Source organism: Typopeltis vanoorti, chromosome 14 (genome assembly GCF_054136105.1).
Source record: "Typopeltis vanoorti isolate ZY-2024b chromosome 14, IOZ_Tvanoo_1.0, whole genome shotgun sequence".
Taxonomy (NCBI): domain Eukaryota; kingdom Metazoa; phylum Arthropoda; class Arachnida; order Uropygi; family Thelyphonidae; genus Typopeltis; species Typopeltis vanoorti.
In genome coordinates, this window is record NC_143562.1 from 26,643,600 (window position 1) to 26,664,925 (window position 21,326).

Here is a 21,326-nt window from a genome sequence, read left to right on the forward strand (position 1 = left end):
CCAGTCTTCTCCATTTCCCTCCTATTGACTTTAATATAATATCCTCCCAGCTCTTAGGTGGTCTACCAGGTTTTATTTTTATGTCTCTGGGATACAAGTTTTTTATTCTTGCAGTCCATCTGTTGTCTTTCATGCTTGCTATATGTGCATTATATGCTCACCCTTTTTTTTGTTGTTGTTGTTATACATGGATTCTGCCACATCTTTGAATCCATATGTTTTTCTTATTTCACTGTTTCTTATGTGATCTTTCTTGCTTATATTACAGTCTTCTTTCTATTGCTCTTTGGGTTGTTATAGGCTTTTTGTGTGTGTGTGTGTGTGTGTTGTGCTCCATGTCTTGCTACCATAGATTATTGCTGATAGAATAGTACTATTAAAAAGGTGTGATTTTATTTCGGTATCTATTTTTTTTTTGGTTTGTGATAGTGTCTTTTATCTGGTTAAAAGCTTTCCAAGCAGCCTTTTTTGCATCTAGTTGTTTTATCTGATATATCATTGTGATTTGTCTTAAATAAATATAGCTCTCCTGTCTCTCTCTCTCTCTCTCTCTCTCTCTCTCTCTCTCCTTCCCTCCCTCCTTATTTTGCAGTTTGATTTGTCGGTCATGACAGTATTAGTTTTTCATCCATTTTGTCTTGTCAGAGTGGATTTGTAATCCTGCCATTCTATAGTGCAAGTCTGTTTTCATTCAAGATTATTTCTAGTCCAGAGGGTTGATGAGATATCAGAAATACATCATCAGCTCATCAAAATAATTTGAAACAGTGATATTGATGATAATTTATTTGCTAAATTGGACTATTTAAATTTAATGGCAGAATTAAGCAAAACAAAATTGTCTGCCAGTGCCCATTCAAAAAAAAAAAAAAAAAGCAGCAGCTTTTTTAACATGTTCATTGCCAATCAAGCGATATCGCGTGATGCGAGTTCTCACCAAACAGCCGATCACGCGTTATCGCATGGACATCGCTAACTAAATAAAAAAATTTAAAAAATTTGGCCACCACACGAAATTCCAATTTTCAGCTTGGCAATGAACGATATTGCGTGATGCAAGTTCTCACCAAACGGCCGATCACACGTTATCTCGTGGACGTCGCTAACTAAATAAAAAAAATAAAAAAAAATAAAAAAAATTGGCCACCACACAAAATTCCAATTTTCAGCTTGGCAATGAATGTGTTAATGATTATCTGCAGTTTTTTAGATAGCCTAAGCTGATTTCCATTCTTTGGGATTCACTGACAAATTATTTTCATCATCACTATGTTTTTATTCTTGGAATAACTTTACAATTTATTTGCATTTTCAGCAGGAAGATGGAAAAAAGAAATAGATATTAATTTTAGTGCAGTTTGGTACTAAACTTCTGATTCATTATTATAAATATGAAATAGTTCATACGTATTATGTGTACGTGTAGCTTATTTTTATCATTTCCTTCTATGAAATTTTGGAGCTACTAATGTGGCTTTGTAGTTAATTATCTTACTTTATTGAATATTTTATTGTAGTTTCATTAATTCAGTGCATGTGTATGTAGGTAAAGAGACCTTCCACATTATAACTGGGCCAAACATGGGTGGAAAATCAACATTCATTCGTTCTGTAAGTATTTCATTTCTGAATTGTAAGATTCCTGTTTGAAATGTTAATTTTATTATTATTATATTATTTTTAAGGTATATGAAAATGTGATTTTTTTCTCCTATTTTATACTATTCATCATGTCTTCCCTTAATTTATTAGATCCATTAGATTTTTCATAAAATTGTTCTATGATAAACAGTTAGTCTTAATGCCATAGTCTGCTGTATCTAGTCCAAGTATGGACTAGATACAGCAGACTTGCTTGACCAGCTAATTTATTTCAGTTGAAAGTACATATAAATGCTCCTCATATCAGATGGGAATTCAAACCTCCATTTTTATTATCAACTATGCTATGGAGGATCTCTTATTTTATATGCTATTCAATTTTTTTAGATATATTATAATGCTATATTTCTTATATTTTATATCAGTAATATATGTGCATTATTTATTTTACAGGTAGCATTAAATGTTTTAATGGCTCAGATGGGAAGCTTTGTAGCATGTGATGAAGCCACAATATCTTTAGTAGATGCAGTATTAACACGAGTGGGAGCAGGTGACAAGCAGCTAAAAGGAGTATCAACTTTCATGGCAGAGATGTTGGAGACATCATCGATACTAAGGGTAAAATTGATTTTATTACTTGTGACTTTTATATTATTCAGGCATTTGAACCATAAACTCTTATTTTTAGGCATTTAATGATCATTTAGTAATACTATCATACTGAGATGAAAGTTCATTAAATTGCTTGCCATTTGACAGACATAATGACAGTCTTTACTAAGAAGAAATGAATTTGCCAAAAATTGTTTGAAATTTAAAGTAATTAAAAATATTCATGTCTAAGATCTTCTGAAATTATTAGTTGTAAATAAATCATTATTATTGTTATAAATTACAGGTGGGATGATAAATGAAATCTGAAACATTGTTAAAATAAAGACATCTTGCTTTTAAATAGGATGAAATTTATAAATAATATACATTTGATTTTTCAACAAATTTACATTTTGCTGATGTTTATGCTCTAGTAAAGCAGTGGTTTTATTTGTATATTTTACCAATTTAAATTGGTACTTTTTTTTTTCATGTGGTTTCCACCCACGAAAGGTTATTAGTAAACTTATAGTACATTTGTACCGTGGGTGGACTAAGGATTTTTTTTACATTGTTTATCAATTTTATATATTTTTTGTAATTTTTTATTTATGGAGGATCTCTTATTTTATATTTCTGGACTATGTAAAAAACATAGTCCAGAAACCAAACACGGAACTTTTTCAAGCCTCCAATAAGCAGGGCGGCAGTCTCACACTGGGCAGTGAAATTCACCTCCTACCTAAAGACAATCGCAAACATCCGTGCCCACAGTAGGATTCGAACCTGTGACCTGTTGGCTGGAGAGTAGGTACACCAACCAGGCCGGCAATCATTTAGGCCACTTAGATAGTGAACAAATGAGAATTGGCTGGTTATTTGGGACTTAGCTAACCAAATTGTATTCTGTATTGGTTATACCAAAAACAAAATGATGGTGCAGCATGATGAAATGTTGTGCTGCCTAGACAACTCAAAATAAAGAATTGAAGACAAGAACCATCATTATCATAGGGAGCATCAATGAAAAGGAAATCAAACTTCCAGAATAACTGAAAAAAAGTGCCATTTAGACATAATTAGTGTTACTGAAACCAAGTAGACTAAAACAGCCAAGGTTCTACTAACTAGGAAATATAGGATGTTATATTCAGGCAATAATAATCAAGGAAGGGAAGGAGAGGCAATAGCATTCAACACTGAACATGATAAGAAACTCCTTGCAATTGGAAGGCAGTTTCAAGTAGAGTACGTGGGCAAACTTCAAACTCTGGAAATGGACACTGAAACTTATATGGAGAAGATCTTTGCATGGATAGAAAAATCTGAACTTAATGGTGATGCAAAAAGTAGAGGTAGTTTTGGAAATAAAGAAAGCATATTGAAAGTTACTAGAAAGTAAGTTGGCAAACATCCTGAAAGAGTACAGAGCAAAATGTAAGCAAACCAAGCTATGTGTAAAAGTAGCTAAACAAAAGTGATAAGAAGTAATAGTATATTAAAGAAAAATAGGCAAAATAGCCATAAAAATTAATATTAATTTAGAGGAATAAACATGGAAAATTTTCCAGAAATAATATCTATAGTAAAGTTTACATATCAGAAAGGTGGGGAAATGTTCAAAATGATGCTATTGAAAAAGAAATTTAGATACTGAAGTAAAAGAAAGAGGTCATAAAAAAAACTGAAGATCAAAATATTCTAGATGTCTGGAGTAATTAATTTGAAAGATTATTAAGTTTGATAATTGGTGACAGAACCAGGGGCGGCTTGTGCAGAGGCACTGCAGAACTGAAGCATCCCCAATTTTTCTCGATATATAAATATATTTATTAATTTATTTATATTTTCTTGTAATATTTAATTTTATCATCAATAATCATATATAATTCTCTTATTTTATATAAAAAATAAAAATCCATCTTGTAGCACTTAGGAGGGCGAAAGATGCTAGCAGCACTGTGTTTACCACGGTGTCATATTGCTACGTGCATAAGCATATGCACGTCATAGTGAGATGTGAGCTATAGCATGCGGCACTGTTCATCGTGCAGTTCCACTGTTATTTATATGCAGTTTGTGCCAATAGTAGAGTGTTCGTAGTGCTTATCGTGTTTACTCTGTATCTTTAAATATTTGGACATTACAATTAAATCCTTTAATTGTAATATCCAAAAATTGTGAATCCATTCCTTTAATTACAATTATAAAGGAATGGATTTTATTTTAAAGTAATTTTGAATTATACATCATCATCATCATCATCATCAAATTCCTGCCATGTACCCTCAAGGGGTGTACAGGATATGACAGTACTACATGAAAAAATTACATCATTACTAACTTCCTATCTACAATTTTCCTCCAAATCAGTCTGTTACTTCTCAAGACTCCAACATTATCAGATCTTATATTTCTATCGTCTAAGGCACTTTGTACCGTATCAATCCACCTATATCTTGGTCTTCCTCTGGGTCGTTTTCCTGCCAAGCTAGCAGAGAACACTTGTTTTGCTAATCTTTCCTCTCCCATTCTATTTAAGTGACCATACCATCTGAGATTAGCTCTGCTAACGCATTCCTGGATGCTGACAATGTCAAGTTCTTTCCTAATATCCTCATTTTTAATATGATATTGCCATTGATGCCATCTGTTCACGCCTCTAATCTTTCTCAGGACTCTCATATCTGCGGTCTCTAGTCTTTGGTCAAGTGTTTTACTTCTGACCCAGCTCTCAGATCCATAAGTTAAAATTGGTTTGAACACAGTCTTGTATACAGCTAATTTAGTGTTCCAACTAATTTCTTTCTTATTCCATATGAATTTATTCAATTGACTTCCCACGATACCAGCCTTTGCTGATTCTGTTGTCTATTTCTATATTTAGTTTACCATCTTCAGTAAAAATTGTGCCTAAGTAGCTGAAATGTTTTACTTGTTCCACAGGTTCTCTATTCACAACACAGTTGACATTTTCAATGATTCTGCCTATTTTCATTGTCTTTGTCTTTTTATTGCTGACCTTCATACCATATCTATTACAACAGCTATTCAATTTAGTCAGAGAATCTTGCAGACTTGTAGCGGATTTATTTAGAAGTATAACATCATCCGCATAAAGCAAAGAGCTGACATTAACATCTCCAATTTTGATATCAGGTTTAATATCACATTCCTTCATAATGTGATCCATATAGATAATGAATAACAGAGGGGATAATGTACATCCTTGTCTCACACCAGATTTAACATTAAACCATCTTCCTGTACTTCCTTCAATTCTAACTGCTGACTCACAACTCAAATAAAGACTAAGTATTGCTTGATATAATGCCCCATTGACACCATATAACTGCAGCGTATTGAATAGCTTCTCTCTTGGCACCTTGTCATATGCCTTTTCCAAATCGACAAAACTTAAATACAGATCTTTGTTATATTCCCATGCTTTCTCGACTATTTGTCGTAAAGTGAAGATCTGATCCTGACAGCCTCTATTTGGCCTGAATCCAGCTTGTTCTTCACCAAGCTTTTCTTCCACAATTCTTCTCAACCGTTTCTCAAGTATACTTGCATAGATCTTGCCAGGAACACTCAGTAGGGAAATACCTCTGTAATTCTCACATTCAGTTTTATTTCCCTTTTTATATATGGGTACTATGAGAGCTCTACTCCAATCATCGGGAATTCGTCCCTCCATCCAGGCTTTCTGAACTATGCAGTGCAGCCACTGTAAGACTCTTATACCACCATACTTCAGCATTTCTGGTCGAATATCATCTACTCCTGCTGCCTTTCCACATTTCAAGCCTTTGATGGCTTTTTCTACTTCAAGTATGGATATGTATTCCTGACTGCATGCCTGGTCAGTGTTTTTTATCACTGTGCTGTCATCACTGCTTGTTTCATTTAGCAGTTTTTCAAAGTAATTACTCCATACTTCAAGGATATCTTTTTCTCCTGTTTTCATTTCACCTTTATCATCTCTAATTCCTTTTACAGCACTCTTTCCTCCATTCCTAAGCTTCTTCAACAACCTCCAGAATATTTTGCCACCTTCTTGATATTTATTTTCTATATTCTTGCCAAAGTCCTCCCATGACTTTTGTTTAGCTAGTTTTACACACTGTTTAGCTTTCTTACATTTGTCTCTGTATTCTGTAAGAGTAAAAGCTGACTTATTTGCCAGGAACTTTTGATATGCTTTCTTCTTTTCCTTCACTGCCTCTTTAACTTCCTGTGTCCACCAGGGAGTTCTGATTTTTTTATCTTTGCACACAACCTCACCACATGCCTCTCTGGCAGAATCAATCAATGTTTCCTTCAGAGTTTGCCACTGAATCTCCAAGGTTTGATTCCTGTTCTCAAACTCTTTCATTTTCTTTTCAATAATATTTCTGTATTTTAGTCTACAGTTTACATCTGAGAGCTGCTCAACTTTTATTCGCTTTAAAACTTTCTTACATGTTATTCTTTTCAATATGAAATTCAATTTTATCCTGCTCAAGACTAAATAGTGATCACTTCCAATTTCAAATCCTCTGTACACTCTGGTGTCCTGCACCAGGGAGAAAACATCACTATCAACAATAACATAGTCAATGAGACTTTTCTTATTCCTAGCCTCTTCTCTCCATGTGAATTTGTGCACATTTTTATGTTGGAACATGGTGTTAGTAATAACCAGTCCATGTCCTGAGCAGAAATCCAACAGATATTTGCCATTATTATTAGCTTTGCTCTTTTCTCCAAATTTTCCCAAAATATTTTTGTATGTCTCACAATCATTTCCTACTCTACTATTTAGATCCCCAACAAGGACCAACTTTTCCTTTTTCATTGTGTCAGTTGCTTTTTCTAAAGCCTCAAAAAATTCCTCCACTTCTACCTTAGTAGAACCTTCTGTGGGACCATAGGCACAAATAAGTCTCATTGTCCAGTTCCCCATTCTCATATTTGCCCACATTACTCTACTTGAGACTGACTGCCATTCAAGAAGATTAGCCTCGTATTTTGTGTTGAATACTATGGCTACTCCTTCTTTTCCTTGATTGTTATTGCCTGAATATAACATTTTGTATTTATTGCTCAGAAAGATCTCACCAGTTTTGGTCTTTTTTGTTTCAGTCACCCCTATTATGTCGATCTGGTACTTATCTAATTCCTCAGCTAGCTCCATTTCTTTGCCATTCAGGCTTCTTACGTTGATAGTACCAATCTTTAACTCTGGTGATGTTGAGTTGGGGTTTGTTTTCAGATTTGTTCCAGTAGCTGACTTTTCGCTGTTCGCCCTGGTTCCCTGGCGAAAACAACGGGGGCCTTGTTTAACCGGGCGACGCCCCAGCCGGCATGAAATTTTGTCATGTTGTACCATCATTTTTTATTTTGGTTTAACCAATAAGAATACAATTTGGTCGGCTAAATCCCAAATTGCCAGCCCATCCTCGTTCGTTCAGTATCAAAGTAGATACCCAACAGGGTGCACCACAAGAAGGTGAGGATTGGACATTAGGTCAGAAGCCCTGGTCGGTTCTCCGCATTCCTTTAAAGGCTATGTGGAGGTCTCCTCTCAGTTATACAGCTTTGACCCTTAAGCACCCCTTTGAATTATACTAAACTGTATAATTTTATCAATAATAAACAATATTTTTCATGTTTAATTTTTTTTTAAAATTTTTACCATAATTTTGATATTTTATCCAAACACGTATACACTGTACTTACAGTGTGTATGTATATTTCGAAAGTTGCAGCCCCCCCCCCCATGATTTCAAGCCATGAGCCGCCACTTGACAGAACAATAATAGGATATATTCTTCTAGAAGAATGCAATCAGGAATACATATCAAAAAACCATCCAGCAGCTCATATTGATCACTCCTTTCCTTGGTAATGTTCGACGCTAGTCCAAGTGGTCCTGTTGTATGCCTTTCTGGAGACACCAACTCTCTGAAGATCAGTCACTTCAGACACACCATCCATCCATCCCATTGAAGATCTTTTCCTCTTTTTCCAGAAACTTTACCTTCTTATTATATTTAGCCTATTTTTGTTTAGGAGTACCCCTTTTTTATAATGTCATTGGCTTTTTACTCAAATTTTAGGGCATTACTGATGTTTTAAATGATGACTGAAAATAATATTTACTTAGAGGAGTAACATGGGAATTTTCTCAGAAATAATACCTACTTTACTTTCTATTACTGTCTTGAGAAGTCTTCCTTCCATCCTTTCAATGTGTCCAAAGTATTTCAGCTTTCTTCTGTCAATATGTTTAAGGAGCCTTAAAGTTCTTCCAATCTTTTCGCATGATTGGCACATTTATAGGATGAACCTTAAGTCTAGTACAAAGTATCCTGTCGTTAATGGGATTATATGCAAGAAGAGCTCTTGCCTGAACTTTCCTCAATACTACAGCTACTCCATGATATTTTGATAGAAAATCAAAATCACCTCCTGAATAAATAACCAGTTTGTTTACCATCTTGTCTTTTGAAATGACCTTCTCCATTCCATCTGGTCTCTGTAATTCCCAGGATATCAATTTTATACCTTTTCCATCTCTTTACAGACAGTATCAAGAGTACCCATCTGTAGACCCTATATATTCTAAGTGCCAATATCCTCTGAGATTAATACCATACCTTCTGTATTCTTTATTCACAGTAACAGTGACTTGTGTTTGAGACTTTAATATACTTCTCTAACAGGACTTCTGCCTAAGCCCTGAACACAACTCTGATTATTCTGCACGACAACGAATTTGTAGACTGCAGATACTAACAAACAGGAAAAAGAGAGGGGGGAGGTGATAGGATTGAGACTTACAAACTTCTGAAAGGGTTATACAGGATTTTAGTAGATGGAATTTTTCACTTTATGGAGGTTGGGAAAAGGACATCCTTGGAAGTTGAGAATGAATGCTGTCAAAAAAGGGGTTGAGAGCTAGATTTTTCTCTCATAGAGTGGTTCATGATTGGAATGGATTGCCATTAAATGTGGTATGTTCAAGTAATGAATGAATGAATTCAAGAACAGGTGTGACAGCTGGTGCAGATATTATGACCTCCCTCGATGATCCTCCCTGGAGGTCTCTTTTAATAATAATAATGGTAATATTATTAGATTTCGTTTAACTGTTCTTTTATACATTATACAAATATTTTTAGAGATATGGTATTCTCATTTTTAGATATGCAGTAAAATTCCTATTTCTAAATGCAATAAAAAATATCAAAAACTTGTATCTAAAAGCAAAAAAAAAAAAGAAGAAAAATTGATAATATGAAATCAGTGGTACACAATTATCCTCATCAATATCTCTGGTTATTATTTCAACATAAAACTGTATTTCATCATCATCAAATTCCTGATATGTATAGGATAACATGATTAAGTTTATATTATTAGTAACTTCCTATCCACAGTTTTCCTCCCAATTAGTCTGTTATTTGTTAAGATTCATAGATCTTATATTTTGTCTTCTAGGGCACTGCTAATTGCATCAGTCTCCCCACATCTTGGTCTTTTGGGTCTTATTTTACATTCTGGCACGAGACGCCTATTTTACTGATCTCTCCTTGCTCATTCTGTTTAAGTGATTATACCATTCTTCAATTAGTTCTGCTGACACATTCATGAATACTAACAATGTAAAGTTCTTTTTAATATGATTTTACCATTGATGCCATCTGTTGATGCTCCTAATTTTTCTCAGAAAACTCTCATATCTGTGGTCTCTGATCATTGATCAATTGTTTTATTTCTAACCCAGCTTTTCAGATCTATAACTTAGAATTCATGTGAATACCATGTTATGTGCTGCTAGTTTCATATTCCTTATAAACTTATTCAAGTACCTCCCCCACCATACCACGTTTTGTCTGTTTTCATATTTAATTTGCCATCTTCACTACAGTTGTGCCTGAATAGCTGAAATATTTCAATGGTTCTGTAGTCTCTTCTTTGAGAATGGAGCTTCATTAAATTAGAAAGTAAAATAGAAAGTTGCACATCAAGTATCTCCACACACTAGGCTACTTACAAGTAGCCTAGTTATGAAGGGTTCACATTAATTGTCTTAATATTCCATAACGCACAGCAGTATATATTCTTTCAGACATGGATACTGCTGTGTGTTATGGGAAGAGCCATTACTCAGATTGGTTTCGACCTTTATTGAGATCTTATAATAAGGTGTCACACCTTTTCACTACTTGTATATGGGAGATATATGACTTCTACATTACTTCAACCTTGGTATCTCTTCTGGGCTTGCTCCCACTGATGAGACCTGAATAAAGGTTGAAACTGATCTGAGTAGTGGCCCTTCCCATAATGTATAGCATTATATTCTCCCTAAAGGGTGCTTGCATTATGGGAGTACTAAGTCAGTTAATGTGAAGTCAGCCTCTATATACAAACCTAGTCATGAAGATACTTCATGCGCAAACTTTTTTTGCTCACACTTGAGTAAAGGATTAAACAAAAATATAATTTTTTGGAATTTTTAATTTAATTTAAAACCAAGTCAAAAAACTTGCAACAGAATGGAGTTTGATAACTAATATTTAAGGAATTGACAGCGTATACTAGAAATATAGATTAAATAAACTTTAATATATACCTTGAGAACAGGAATCAAACCTTGGAGATTCAGTGGCAAACTCTGAAGGAAACATTGATTGATTCTGCCAGAGAGGCATGTGGTGAGGTTGTGTGCAAGGATAAAAAAATCAGAACTCCCTGGTGGACACAGGAAGTTAAAGAGGCAGTGAAGGAAAAGAAGAAAGCATATCAAAAGTTCCTGGCAAATAAGTCAGCTTTTACTCTTACAGAATACAGAGACAAATGTAAGAAAGCTAAACAGTGTGTAAAACTGGCTAAACAAAAGTCATGGGAGGACTTTGGCAAGAATATAGAAAATAAATATCAAGAAGGTGGCAAAATATTCTGGAGGTTGTTGAAGAAGCTTAGGAATGGAGGAAAGTGTGCTGTAAAAGGAATTAGAGATGATAAAGGTGAAATGAAAACAGGAGAAAAAGATATCCTTGAAGTATGGAGTAATTACTTTGAAAAACTGCTAAATGAAACAAGCAGTGATGACAGCACAGTGGTAAAAAACACTGACCAGGCATGCAGTCAGGAATACATATCCATACTTGAAGTAGAAAAAGCCATCAAAGGCTTGAAATGTGGAAAGGCAGCAGGAGTAGATGATATTCGACCAGAAATGCTGAAGTATGGTGGTATAAGAGTCTTACAGTGGCTGCACTGCATAGTTCAGAAAGCCTGGACAGAGGGACGAATTCCCGATGATTGGAGTAAAGCTCTCATAGTACCCATATATAAAAAGGGAAATAAGACTGAATGTGAGAATTACAGAGGTATTTCCCTACTGAGTGTTCCCGGCAAGATCTATGCAAGTATACTTGAGAAACGGTTGAGAAGAATTGTGGAAGAAAAGCTTGGTGAAGAACAAGCTGGATTCAGGCCAAATAGAGGCTGTCAAGATCAGATCATCACTTTACGACAAATAGTCGAGAAAGCATGGGAATATAACAAAGATCTGTATTTAAGTTTTGTCGATTTGGAAAAGGCATATGACAAGGTGCCAAGAGAGAAGCTATTCAATACGCTGCAGTTATATGGTGTCAATGGGGCATTATATCAAGCAATACTTAGTCTTTATTTGAGTTGTGAGTCAGCAGTTAGAATTGAAGGAAGTTCAGGAAGATGGTTTAATGTTAAATCTGGTGTGAGACAAGGATGTACATTATCCCCTCTGTTATTCATTATCTATATGGATCACATTATGAAGGAATGTGGTATTAAACGTGATATCAAAATTGGAGATGTTAATGTCAGCTCTTTGCTTTATGCGGATGATGTTATACTTCTAAATAAATCTGCTACAAGTCTGCAAGATTCTCTGACTAAATTGAATAGCTGTTGTAATCGATATGGTATGAAGGTCAGCAATAAAAAGACAAAGACAATGAAAATAGGCAGAATCATTGAAAATGTCAACTGTGTTGTGAATGGAGAACCTGTGGAACAAGTAAAACATTTCAGCTACTTAGGCACAATTTTTACTGAAGATGGTAAACTAAATATAGAAATAGACAACAGAATCAGCAAAGCTGGTATCGTGGGAAGTCAATTGAATAAATTCATATGGAATAAGAGAGAAATTAGTCGGAACACTAAATTAGCTGTATACAAGACTGTGTTCAAACCAATTTTAACTTATGGATCTGAGAGCTGGGTCAGAAGTAAAACACTTGACCAAAGACTAGAGACCGCAGATATGAGAGTCCTGAGAAAGATTAGAGGCGTGAACAGATGGCATCAATGGCAATATCATATTAAAAATGAGGATATTAGGAAAGAACTTGACATTGTCAGCATCCAGGAATGCATTAGCAGAGCTAATCTCAGATGGTATGGTCACTTAAATAGAATGGGAGAGGAAAGATTAGCAAAACAAGTGTTCTCTGCCAGGTTGGCTGGAAAACGACCCAGAGGAAGACCAAGATATAGGTGGATTGATACGGTACAAAGTGCCTTAGATGATAGAAATATAAGATCTGATAATGTTGGAGTCTTGACAAGTAACAGACTGATTTGGAGGAAAATTGTAGATAGGAAGTTAGTAATGATGTAATTTTTTCATGTAGTACTGTCATATCCTGTACACCCCTTGAGGGTACATGGCAGGAATTTGATGATGATGATTGATGATGATGATGATGATAATATATACCTTCCGATATTTCGGCGAACGTCACGTTGCCATCTTCTTGGGAACTTACTACACAGACACGTGCACACAAGTACTAATAACAGCAAATGAGACTGAAGCTAGGAAGCTAGCGTTTCCTAAAGTCCTGATGGTGCCCCCTGGCGGGCTATATTAGTAGTTCTTGGCCTTTGGGCTGAAGTTCTTCTGATAACAGTTTCCCAAATTTGGGGCAGTTTCATGCATCCAAATTTGTTGAGGTTTGGCATGTTCCTAAGGGCCGAGGCTGATTCCATGAATAGTCTTTCATACTTGAACTTGCTGCGGTGTATTACTGTGGCTTTCTTCCATCTTATTCTGTGGCGAGTATCCAGAGCGTGGTCTGCAAGCCCAGAGTGGCTGTACTGGTAAAATTGGATGTAATCCTTGTGTTCTGAGATTCTGATATTTGCTGTCCTGCCTGTTTGGCCAAAGTAGGACAGTTTACAGCTGCAAGGGACCTGGTATACACCAGGTAGGTCTAGGGGAAGTGGTTGGTCTTTGGTGGAGCGGATAAGGGTTGCCAGTTTTCTATGTGGTCTGTAACAGGTGGTCAGGTCATGTTTTTTTAGGATTTTATTGATTTTTTCCGAGGTGCCTCTGATGTAGGGAATAGTGATAGATTTAGAGTAATCTTTTTTGTGAAGGGGAGGGGGTGGTGGGTTGTGGATAACTGGGTTAAGTATTTTTTGGATTTTTTGGAGGGGGTAGCCGTTGGCTGAGAAAGTGTCACGGATGTGATTTAGTTCAGTGGTTAGGGCTTGATCATTAGAACAGATTATTTTTGCCCTGTGGAATAATGTTTTAATCACTCCATATTGTTGTGAGGGGGGGGGGGGATTGTTGGTGAATGTATCTGCCTGTATGGGTGGGTTTTCTATAAACTGAGAAAACCAAGGTTCCATCAGGTTGGCGGGTGACTAGTGTGTCTAGGAAGGGGAGGTTATTGTTTTCCTCTTTTTCCAGGGTGAATTTGATTCTAGGGTGTTGGTTGTTTAAGTGTGTTAGGAAGGAGAGGAGTGAATCCGGGCCATGTGGCCAAATAGCGAAAACATCATCAACGTAGCGAAGCCATATGGTAGGTTTTTGTGGGGCTGAGTTTAAGGCTTTCTCTTCAAACATCTCCATGAAGAACTTGGCCAAGGGTGGGGAAAGTGGTGAACCCATGGCTGTCCCCTCTATCTGTTTGTAGAATTTTTCCTGCCAAACGAAATAGCCTGAGTTCATTGTAAACTGAAATAGGGCTGAGATATCGGGAGGAAATTTAGCTTGGATTAGCTCTAAGGTTTCTTTGAGGGGGACATTCGTGAATAGGGAGGAGACATCAAAACTGACCATTATGTCATTATGTTTGAGTGTAAGGTTTTCTATACTGGCTTTGAAGTGGGCTGAGTTTTTTATGTGTGATGGTGTATTGCCAGTATAGTGTGAGAGCGCTTTGGCTAAATTCTTGGCTAGTTTGTAAGTGGGGGAATCAATGCCATCCACTATGGGATGTAATGGCACATTTTCTTTGTGTATTTTTGGGAGCCCATATATGCGGGGGGGTCTAGAGTTATAGGGTTTTAGTCTGTTGGTAATCTCCTCAGGCCAAGAAGTGACCTTCTTAAGGAGCCTATGGAGTTTTCTAATTTGTGAGTTGGTGGGATTGTAATTAATGGGGAGGTAAGTGGAACGATCTAATAATAAAGCCTTGAGCTTACCTGTGTAATCTTTAAGATTAAGTACCACAGTGGCGTTTCCCTTATCCGCTTTGGTGATCACTATATTTTTGTTTCTTTTCAATTCTTGTAGTGCCTTGTATTCACTACTGGATATGTTGGATTTTGGAGGTTTTACTTTGTTGAGAACACAGGCTACATCCAATCTGATATCGTTGGCGATGTGGTTAGGCAGTTGCCAAACCTCAACAAATTTGGATGCATGAAACTGCCCCAAATTTGGGAAACTGTTATCAGAAGAACTTCAGCCCAAAGGCCAAGAACTACCAATATAGCCCGCCAGGGGGCACCATCAGGACTTTAGGAAACGCTAGCTTCCTAGCTTCAGTCTCATTTGCTGTTATTAGTACTTGTGTGCACGTGTCTGTGTAGTAAGTTCCCAAGAAGATGGCAACGTGACGTTCGCCGAAATATCGGAAGGTATATATTAAAGTTTATTTAATCTATATTTCTAGTATACGCTGTCAATTCCTTAAATATTAGTTATCATGTTTAACCAGCGTATAAGCCTCTCAACAAGAATGGAGTTTATATTTTCATTGTTTCTGATTGTGTTCAGTTTTTGTCTTTTTTGATTGGTAAGGGATTATTTTGTTATTTATTTATTTCATTTTATATCAGTCCCACTCATGGAAGGCTGTAAACGTTTCATGTGTGATCTAACAATTTTTGTTAGTTTTTATAATTTTTTTTTTGTTTTTATTCATTTTTTTACCTGGTCTGAAAACCTTGCTTTAGAGACAAATATGAAACCTTTTAAGCCACTCAGGCTTCCAATAAGTGTGATTTGGTGATCTTACATTGGGCAGTGAAATTCATCTACCACCTAAAGACAGTCACTCACAACATGCCCATGGAAGGATTTGAACCTGCAGCCTGTTGATTGGAGAGCAAATGTACTAATCACTCAGGCCACCTAGATTGGCAGTGTGGCCCATACAGATGATGAAGAAAAGTGGAGATAGTGTGCTTTCTTACACATAGTTTAACATCAAATCATCCTTCTGTACTGCCTTCAATTCTAAATGCTGACTTGCAATGTAAATAAATACTGTGTATTGCTCTATATAATATTCCATATAAGTGTATATTCTGAAGAGCTTTTCTCTTTGGCACTGTATCATATGCCTTTTCCAGATCTATAAAACTTAAATACAGCTTCAAGTTATATTGCTTCAATTTTTGCTATTTGTCATAAAGTGTAAATCTGATCTTGACAACTTTGCTTGTCTAAATGATTGTTTGTTCTCTCCCAACTATGTGAGAGAACAAACAATTAACCTCTTCTCAAATATGCTTTCATAAATCTTATCTGGAATATTTGGCAGAGAAATTCCTATATTTCCCCTTTTATAGATGAGTACTCTTAGAGTACTCATCTATAAAATCAATCCAGTATTTAGCCTTCTGACCATGTCCCCATTATGCATTGCAGACACTAAGACTTTTATACCTCAATATTTGAGCATTTCTCATCAAAAGATTTACATCAAGTACCTTTCCACATTTCAGTTTTCTGACAGTATTTTCTTCTTCAAATATTGATATGTGCTCCTCATTGTTCTCATGAATATTTTTTATCCACACTCTCTCATTGCTTCTGTCACTCTCAATTAACAGTCTTTCAAAGTAATTACTCCAGACATTGCATCTTTATCATCAATTTTTATGTCACTTTTATCATCTCTGATTCCTATTACATTACTTTTTCTTCCATTTCTGAGCAAAATTGAAATATTGGTATTAAAATAAAATCTTCATTTTAGATTTAGATTTAGAATTCTTCATTCTTTATTTTCAATATTTTGTAAATAGGAAGTTTGCACATAGTGAGATGAATGTGATGCAGAATGTTTGTCATTATGATCAAGATGACGGTTCAAATTCAGTTTAAACTGTAAGGGAAATATTTTTCTTATTCATCATAGAATTAGATAGTCAGATAGGAATCAGTAAAAATGTTTCTTTTCCAATTGTTCAACCATTAAGAAAACAGTTTCATATAATGTACTTGACCCATCAACTTAAAGAAAATTATAAGGTAGAAATTATTAATTACTAGAAATTTGGTCAAAATTAACCTAGAAATAAAAAAAGGGCATCAGAAATTTTTTGTTGTCCTCATAAAGTACTATGACAAAATGACAATCACAACTAAAAATAAAAAAAATAAACTTGCTTATTCATATGCTGTATTGAAATTTAAGATATAAGTATACAGTTGAAGCAGTTTTCTAATTATTAAAATGTTATAAGCATTAGTGAAACTTGGTTGACTAAGGATGGTATAGAAATAAAATCCAAAGGATATAATATTATATCTTCAGAGAGGACAGAAGGAACAGGATGGGGGAGGAGTTTTTGCTGATGATAGCAAAAGAATTGGAGCCAAAAGGAGAAGTACATCAGGAGAACAGGGATGCAGAGTGCAATTCATTTGAGGCTAACTGGTGTGAGATAGAGGCCAACAGGACAAAATATTCCCATCTTCAGGGATTACAAAACAATAATATGTGCATGCAGGCACTAACACTAAGCAAATTATCTTAACATTGACGGGCTTTGCATGCGATGGAATCTTTGTGGATGATCATAATTCTAGTCGACAAGCTTATATATTGATTAGACATACTTCTAATTTTTTAGGAAATTACAATGTAAACTATATTATTAATTATAAAACTTTAATTAATAACTACCTATATTTTGGGAGCATTACATTTGGCACTAACACTAAGCTCATTTGCTTAATGTTAATGCCTGCTTGCATATATCATTGTTTTGTGATCCCTGAAGATGGGAATGTAATTCCCAAAATATAGGTAGTTATTAATTAAAGTTTTATAATTAATATTATAGTTTACGTTATCATTTCCTAAAAAAAAATTAGATAAAATATGTAATGGGTTGCTGCAATAATCCAGGGGGTATTAGATTGAATATAAATGGCATGCATTGGCAATTTAAAATGATAAATGCAAGTAATTATTATTATGGTGATTTCAACTATGGGAACATAGATTGGAAGAAGGAAATGGAATTCATACAGTTGCTAAGGGGTAATTACCTGAGACAGCATGTAATGGAGAGGAGACGTGAGGTTTGAAAGTGCTGGATCTGGTCATAGCATCAGAGAACTTAACAGTAACCAGTCTAATTATGCTCCAAAAGTGATCTTGTAGCTTTATCTGGGAGATTGATAAAATTCTGCAGATATGCAGAATTTTCTTAAGATGGGATATATGTGGAATTACAAAAAATATAATTATGACATGCTTTTAGCAGTGCCATGGAATAAGAATTTGTAAGTGGATAGATGTTTGTAGTGCATGGAAGGTGGTCAATGAGATGTTTGAAGAAAGTAGTATCAGACTGTATACTCAGAGTCAGAAGGATAAATCAGGTAGGAGTTAGATTTATTTAACTGCAAAAGTGAATAACATCATTAAGTAGGAGTTGCAGAACATGATAAAGTTGTGGAGAGTATAAAGAAAAAGGTAGTCAGCATGCCCATGAGCAGTACAGGGTACAAGCAAGAAGGCTATGTGGTAAGGAAGGCCAAAAGAAAGCCTAAACAGGTTTTTTGCTGTGTAGCAAGTAAAAGGAGGAATGACTATGGAAGGATGACTTTAAAAAGTGCTGATGATGGGGAGGTAACAGAAGCAAACCAAATAGTTGAATTACTGAGTGAGCATTTTGCAAGGGTGTACCATCTAGGTGGTGATATTGCAATACCAGATGTGATTGTGCAATACCAGATGAAACTGATGAAAGAATGAAGATTGAAGAATCTCACTGCAATTGCAGCTATGGGATTAGATGGCATATCAGCCATGTATTACGAGAATTTACAAGGGTATAATCAGCTCCTCTGACTAAGCTATTTCATTTGTCTCAGTACTGGGAAGATGTGAATGGAAGAAAATAGGCAGAATAGTCCCATCATATAAAGAGCCGCGCGGTTAGCCTAGTGACTTTGCACTTCGCAACCATATGCCTGGGGAAGGAGTGTCCTAGATTCGATTCCTGTCGAAGACGTGAGGAATTTGAGGATCTTCCTCAGGCATAGCCAAGTTAGCCAGTCTTGGGCGCTTGTAGTAGGGTATTTTTCATCCCACAAGCAGGCAAAACCACCCCCGTGAACATACGCTTCTACAGTCAAAAATATATCCCCCCCAGCAGCAGACTAGGCCATAGGTCAGTTGGGAGTGGTACTAACAAGAAGTCGCATCTAAGTAACATGCAAACCCCGCATAGGAAGCGGGAATAATGCGTAGTGAAAGAAGAAGTCCCATCATATAAAGGAGGCTCCAAGATAGACGTAGCAAATTATAGGCCAATCAGTATCTCAGGAGTAGTGGTTAAGGTATTGAAGAAATTGGTAAAAGAATTCTGGACTGGATGGATGGATAGGAATATGATACTTTATAAGGGACAACATTGTTTTGTGAAAGTTAGGTCTTGCTTTAGTAATTACTTTTTATAATAAAGTGACAATGGAGTTGGATTGGAGAAATGGCTACTCAGCGACACTGCTGGACTTTGCAAAGGCATTCAATATGGGAATGGATATAAATCTGATGATTTGGATTAGAGGATGACTGATGGACAGATATCAAAGAGTGGTTTATGGAGCAGTTGAATTCAGGAAAAGTCAGGTAACCAGTGGTTACCACAGGGCTCAATACTTGGTCCTCTATTGTTTAATTTGTACATCAGTGTATAGGAAATGATTTGACAGGAAATATTCAGTTGTTTGCTGATGATGCAAAACTGGAAAGAGCAATAGTAAATGAGGGTGATATAGAGATTCTGCAGGATGACTTAAATGTGGCCAAGTGTAAGGTGATACACTTTGGGAAAAAGAGATCACAAGCTGTGTACTATATTGAAGTTTAGTGATATATGTGGTGAAATTGCAGATCTGGTCACCTGGATTCCATGGGAATGAAGTGGTGGAAAGGATCCAGAGGCAAGTGACAAAGATTGTGGCAGGTCTATGAAATGCTTTCTATGAGAATAGATTGAAGTCTATGGGTTTCAAAAACTAGCTGATAGGCAAAAATGAGATGTGATAGAAGCATATAAGTTAAAGGGATCTTATGGGATTGACACTAAAGACTTTTTTTTTTCTTTTTCAGAACATGGAAGAAAGGGGGGGGGGGGGGAGAAAGAGAGATGGGTGTTAAGACTAGATGTTTTTCTTCGAGTGTGATGAATGGTTGGAATGTTTGGTTGGAATGGTTGGAATCACACATTATTCATAGTGTGAATAATGGGTTTCCATGAAACTCTTCAGACTCCATGGAAATACCTGTATAATAATAATAATGATATATTCATAGTTACCTAGTTATTCACTTTCTATGCAACCATTTTTTTATATAGATCTTCTCTGAATAATTTATCTAACATGTCTGCTAATGTGTATATATTTGAATTTTTTTCTAGTCAGCAACTCAAGACTCTTTGATCATCATTGATGAATTAGGAAGGGGAACATCTACATATGATGGTTTTGGTTTGGCTTGGGCAATTTCAGAGTAAGTAATGTCAGAAAACTGCATTAAAAGTTTGAATGTTATGAAGGAACTTCACATTAATATTTAAGTATGCTGAACTAGATTTATCTAAATGTGTGCCATTTAAATAGAATGGCAGGTGAAGGATTGGTGAAATAGATGTTTTATTAATCTTTTATCTCCAATTTGAGATAAAAATGACAAAAAAGATACAGGTTTAATGATGCACTTATAATTGCCTTAAAAGAGAAACATAAAGTTTTATGTTTCTCTTTTAAGATACAGGTTTAATGATGCACTTATAATTGCCTTAAAAGAGAAACATAAAGTTTTATCAAAGAAGATCCAGCAAATAAGAGACCAATTTGAATGAAATGTAAACAAGTAATGAAGTCTTTGTTGAACTAGTAAAGTATCCTATACCGTCTTTGAGGGAGGAGTTGGAAAACTTTAAATATTTAATGCATAACATTATAATGAATTTAAGTTTCGAAATCGATGAGCCAATTTTTGAACTTCGTTTCTAATTCCTTGAAAAATGTTGGAGTCATTTCACTGCCAGTTTATTAATAAGTTGTTTTTGAAGATTATCACAAATTACAAAGTCATTCATGACAGTCCTGTGCAAATTTTTTTTTGTCAAAAAAAAAAAAAAAAAAAAGAGGAAGAGAGAGAGAGAGCATTGCAGTACTGACTCACCTACTACCATATATCTATTTTTGTTATGTTATGCCCTTATATAATTTTTGTATGACATTTTATACTTATTTTAATATGAACTTTTTACTGAAAACTATTTTTTATTGACATCAAAGAAATAGCATAAAAATAAACTTTTACTACCGTTGCATAGACTTCTGTGGAGAGAGAGAGAGAGAGAGGACATGCTAGAATTTTTTTGCCAGTATTACCCCACAAGTAAGAACCAGATTGGATAGAATACTATTTGAACAGAAAATCGTTTGCTGATTTGTAGTCTACTACAGCATTTTCCAGATTTTTCCTACGACGGAACACTTCACAAATCCTGAAATTTTCACGGAACACCTTGGTTATTTTGTAATGTATTAATAATTAATTATGGAATAATCATAAAGAATATTA

The 21,326-nt window shown here is 35.4% G+C and overlaps 1 protein-coding gene across 1 annotated transcript in view; it reads left to right on the top strand.

Moving 5' to 3' along the window:
• spel1 (DNA mismatch repair protein spel1) overlaps window positions 1–21,326 on the top strand; it is a 239,999-nt gene that overhangs the window by 186,641 nt on the left and 32,032 nt on the right. The window contains exons 21-23 of the mRNA XM_090404470.1: window positions 1,547–1,611; window positions 2,056–2,223; window positions 20,152–20,243. Coding sequence (XP_090260596.1) covers window positions 1,547–1,611; window positions 2,056–2,223; window positions 20,152–20,243 — 325 coding nt within the window. The remainder of the gene's footprint in view (window positions 1–1,546; window positions 1,612–2,055; window positions 2,224–20,151; window positions 20,244–21,326) is intronic.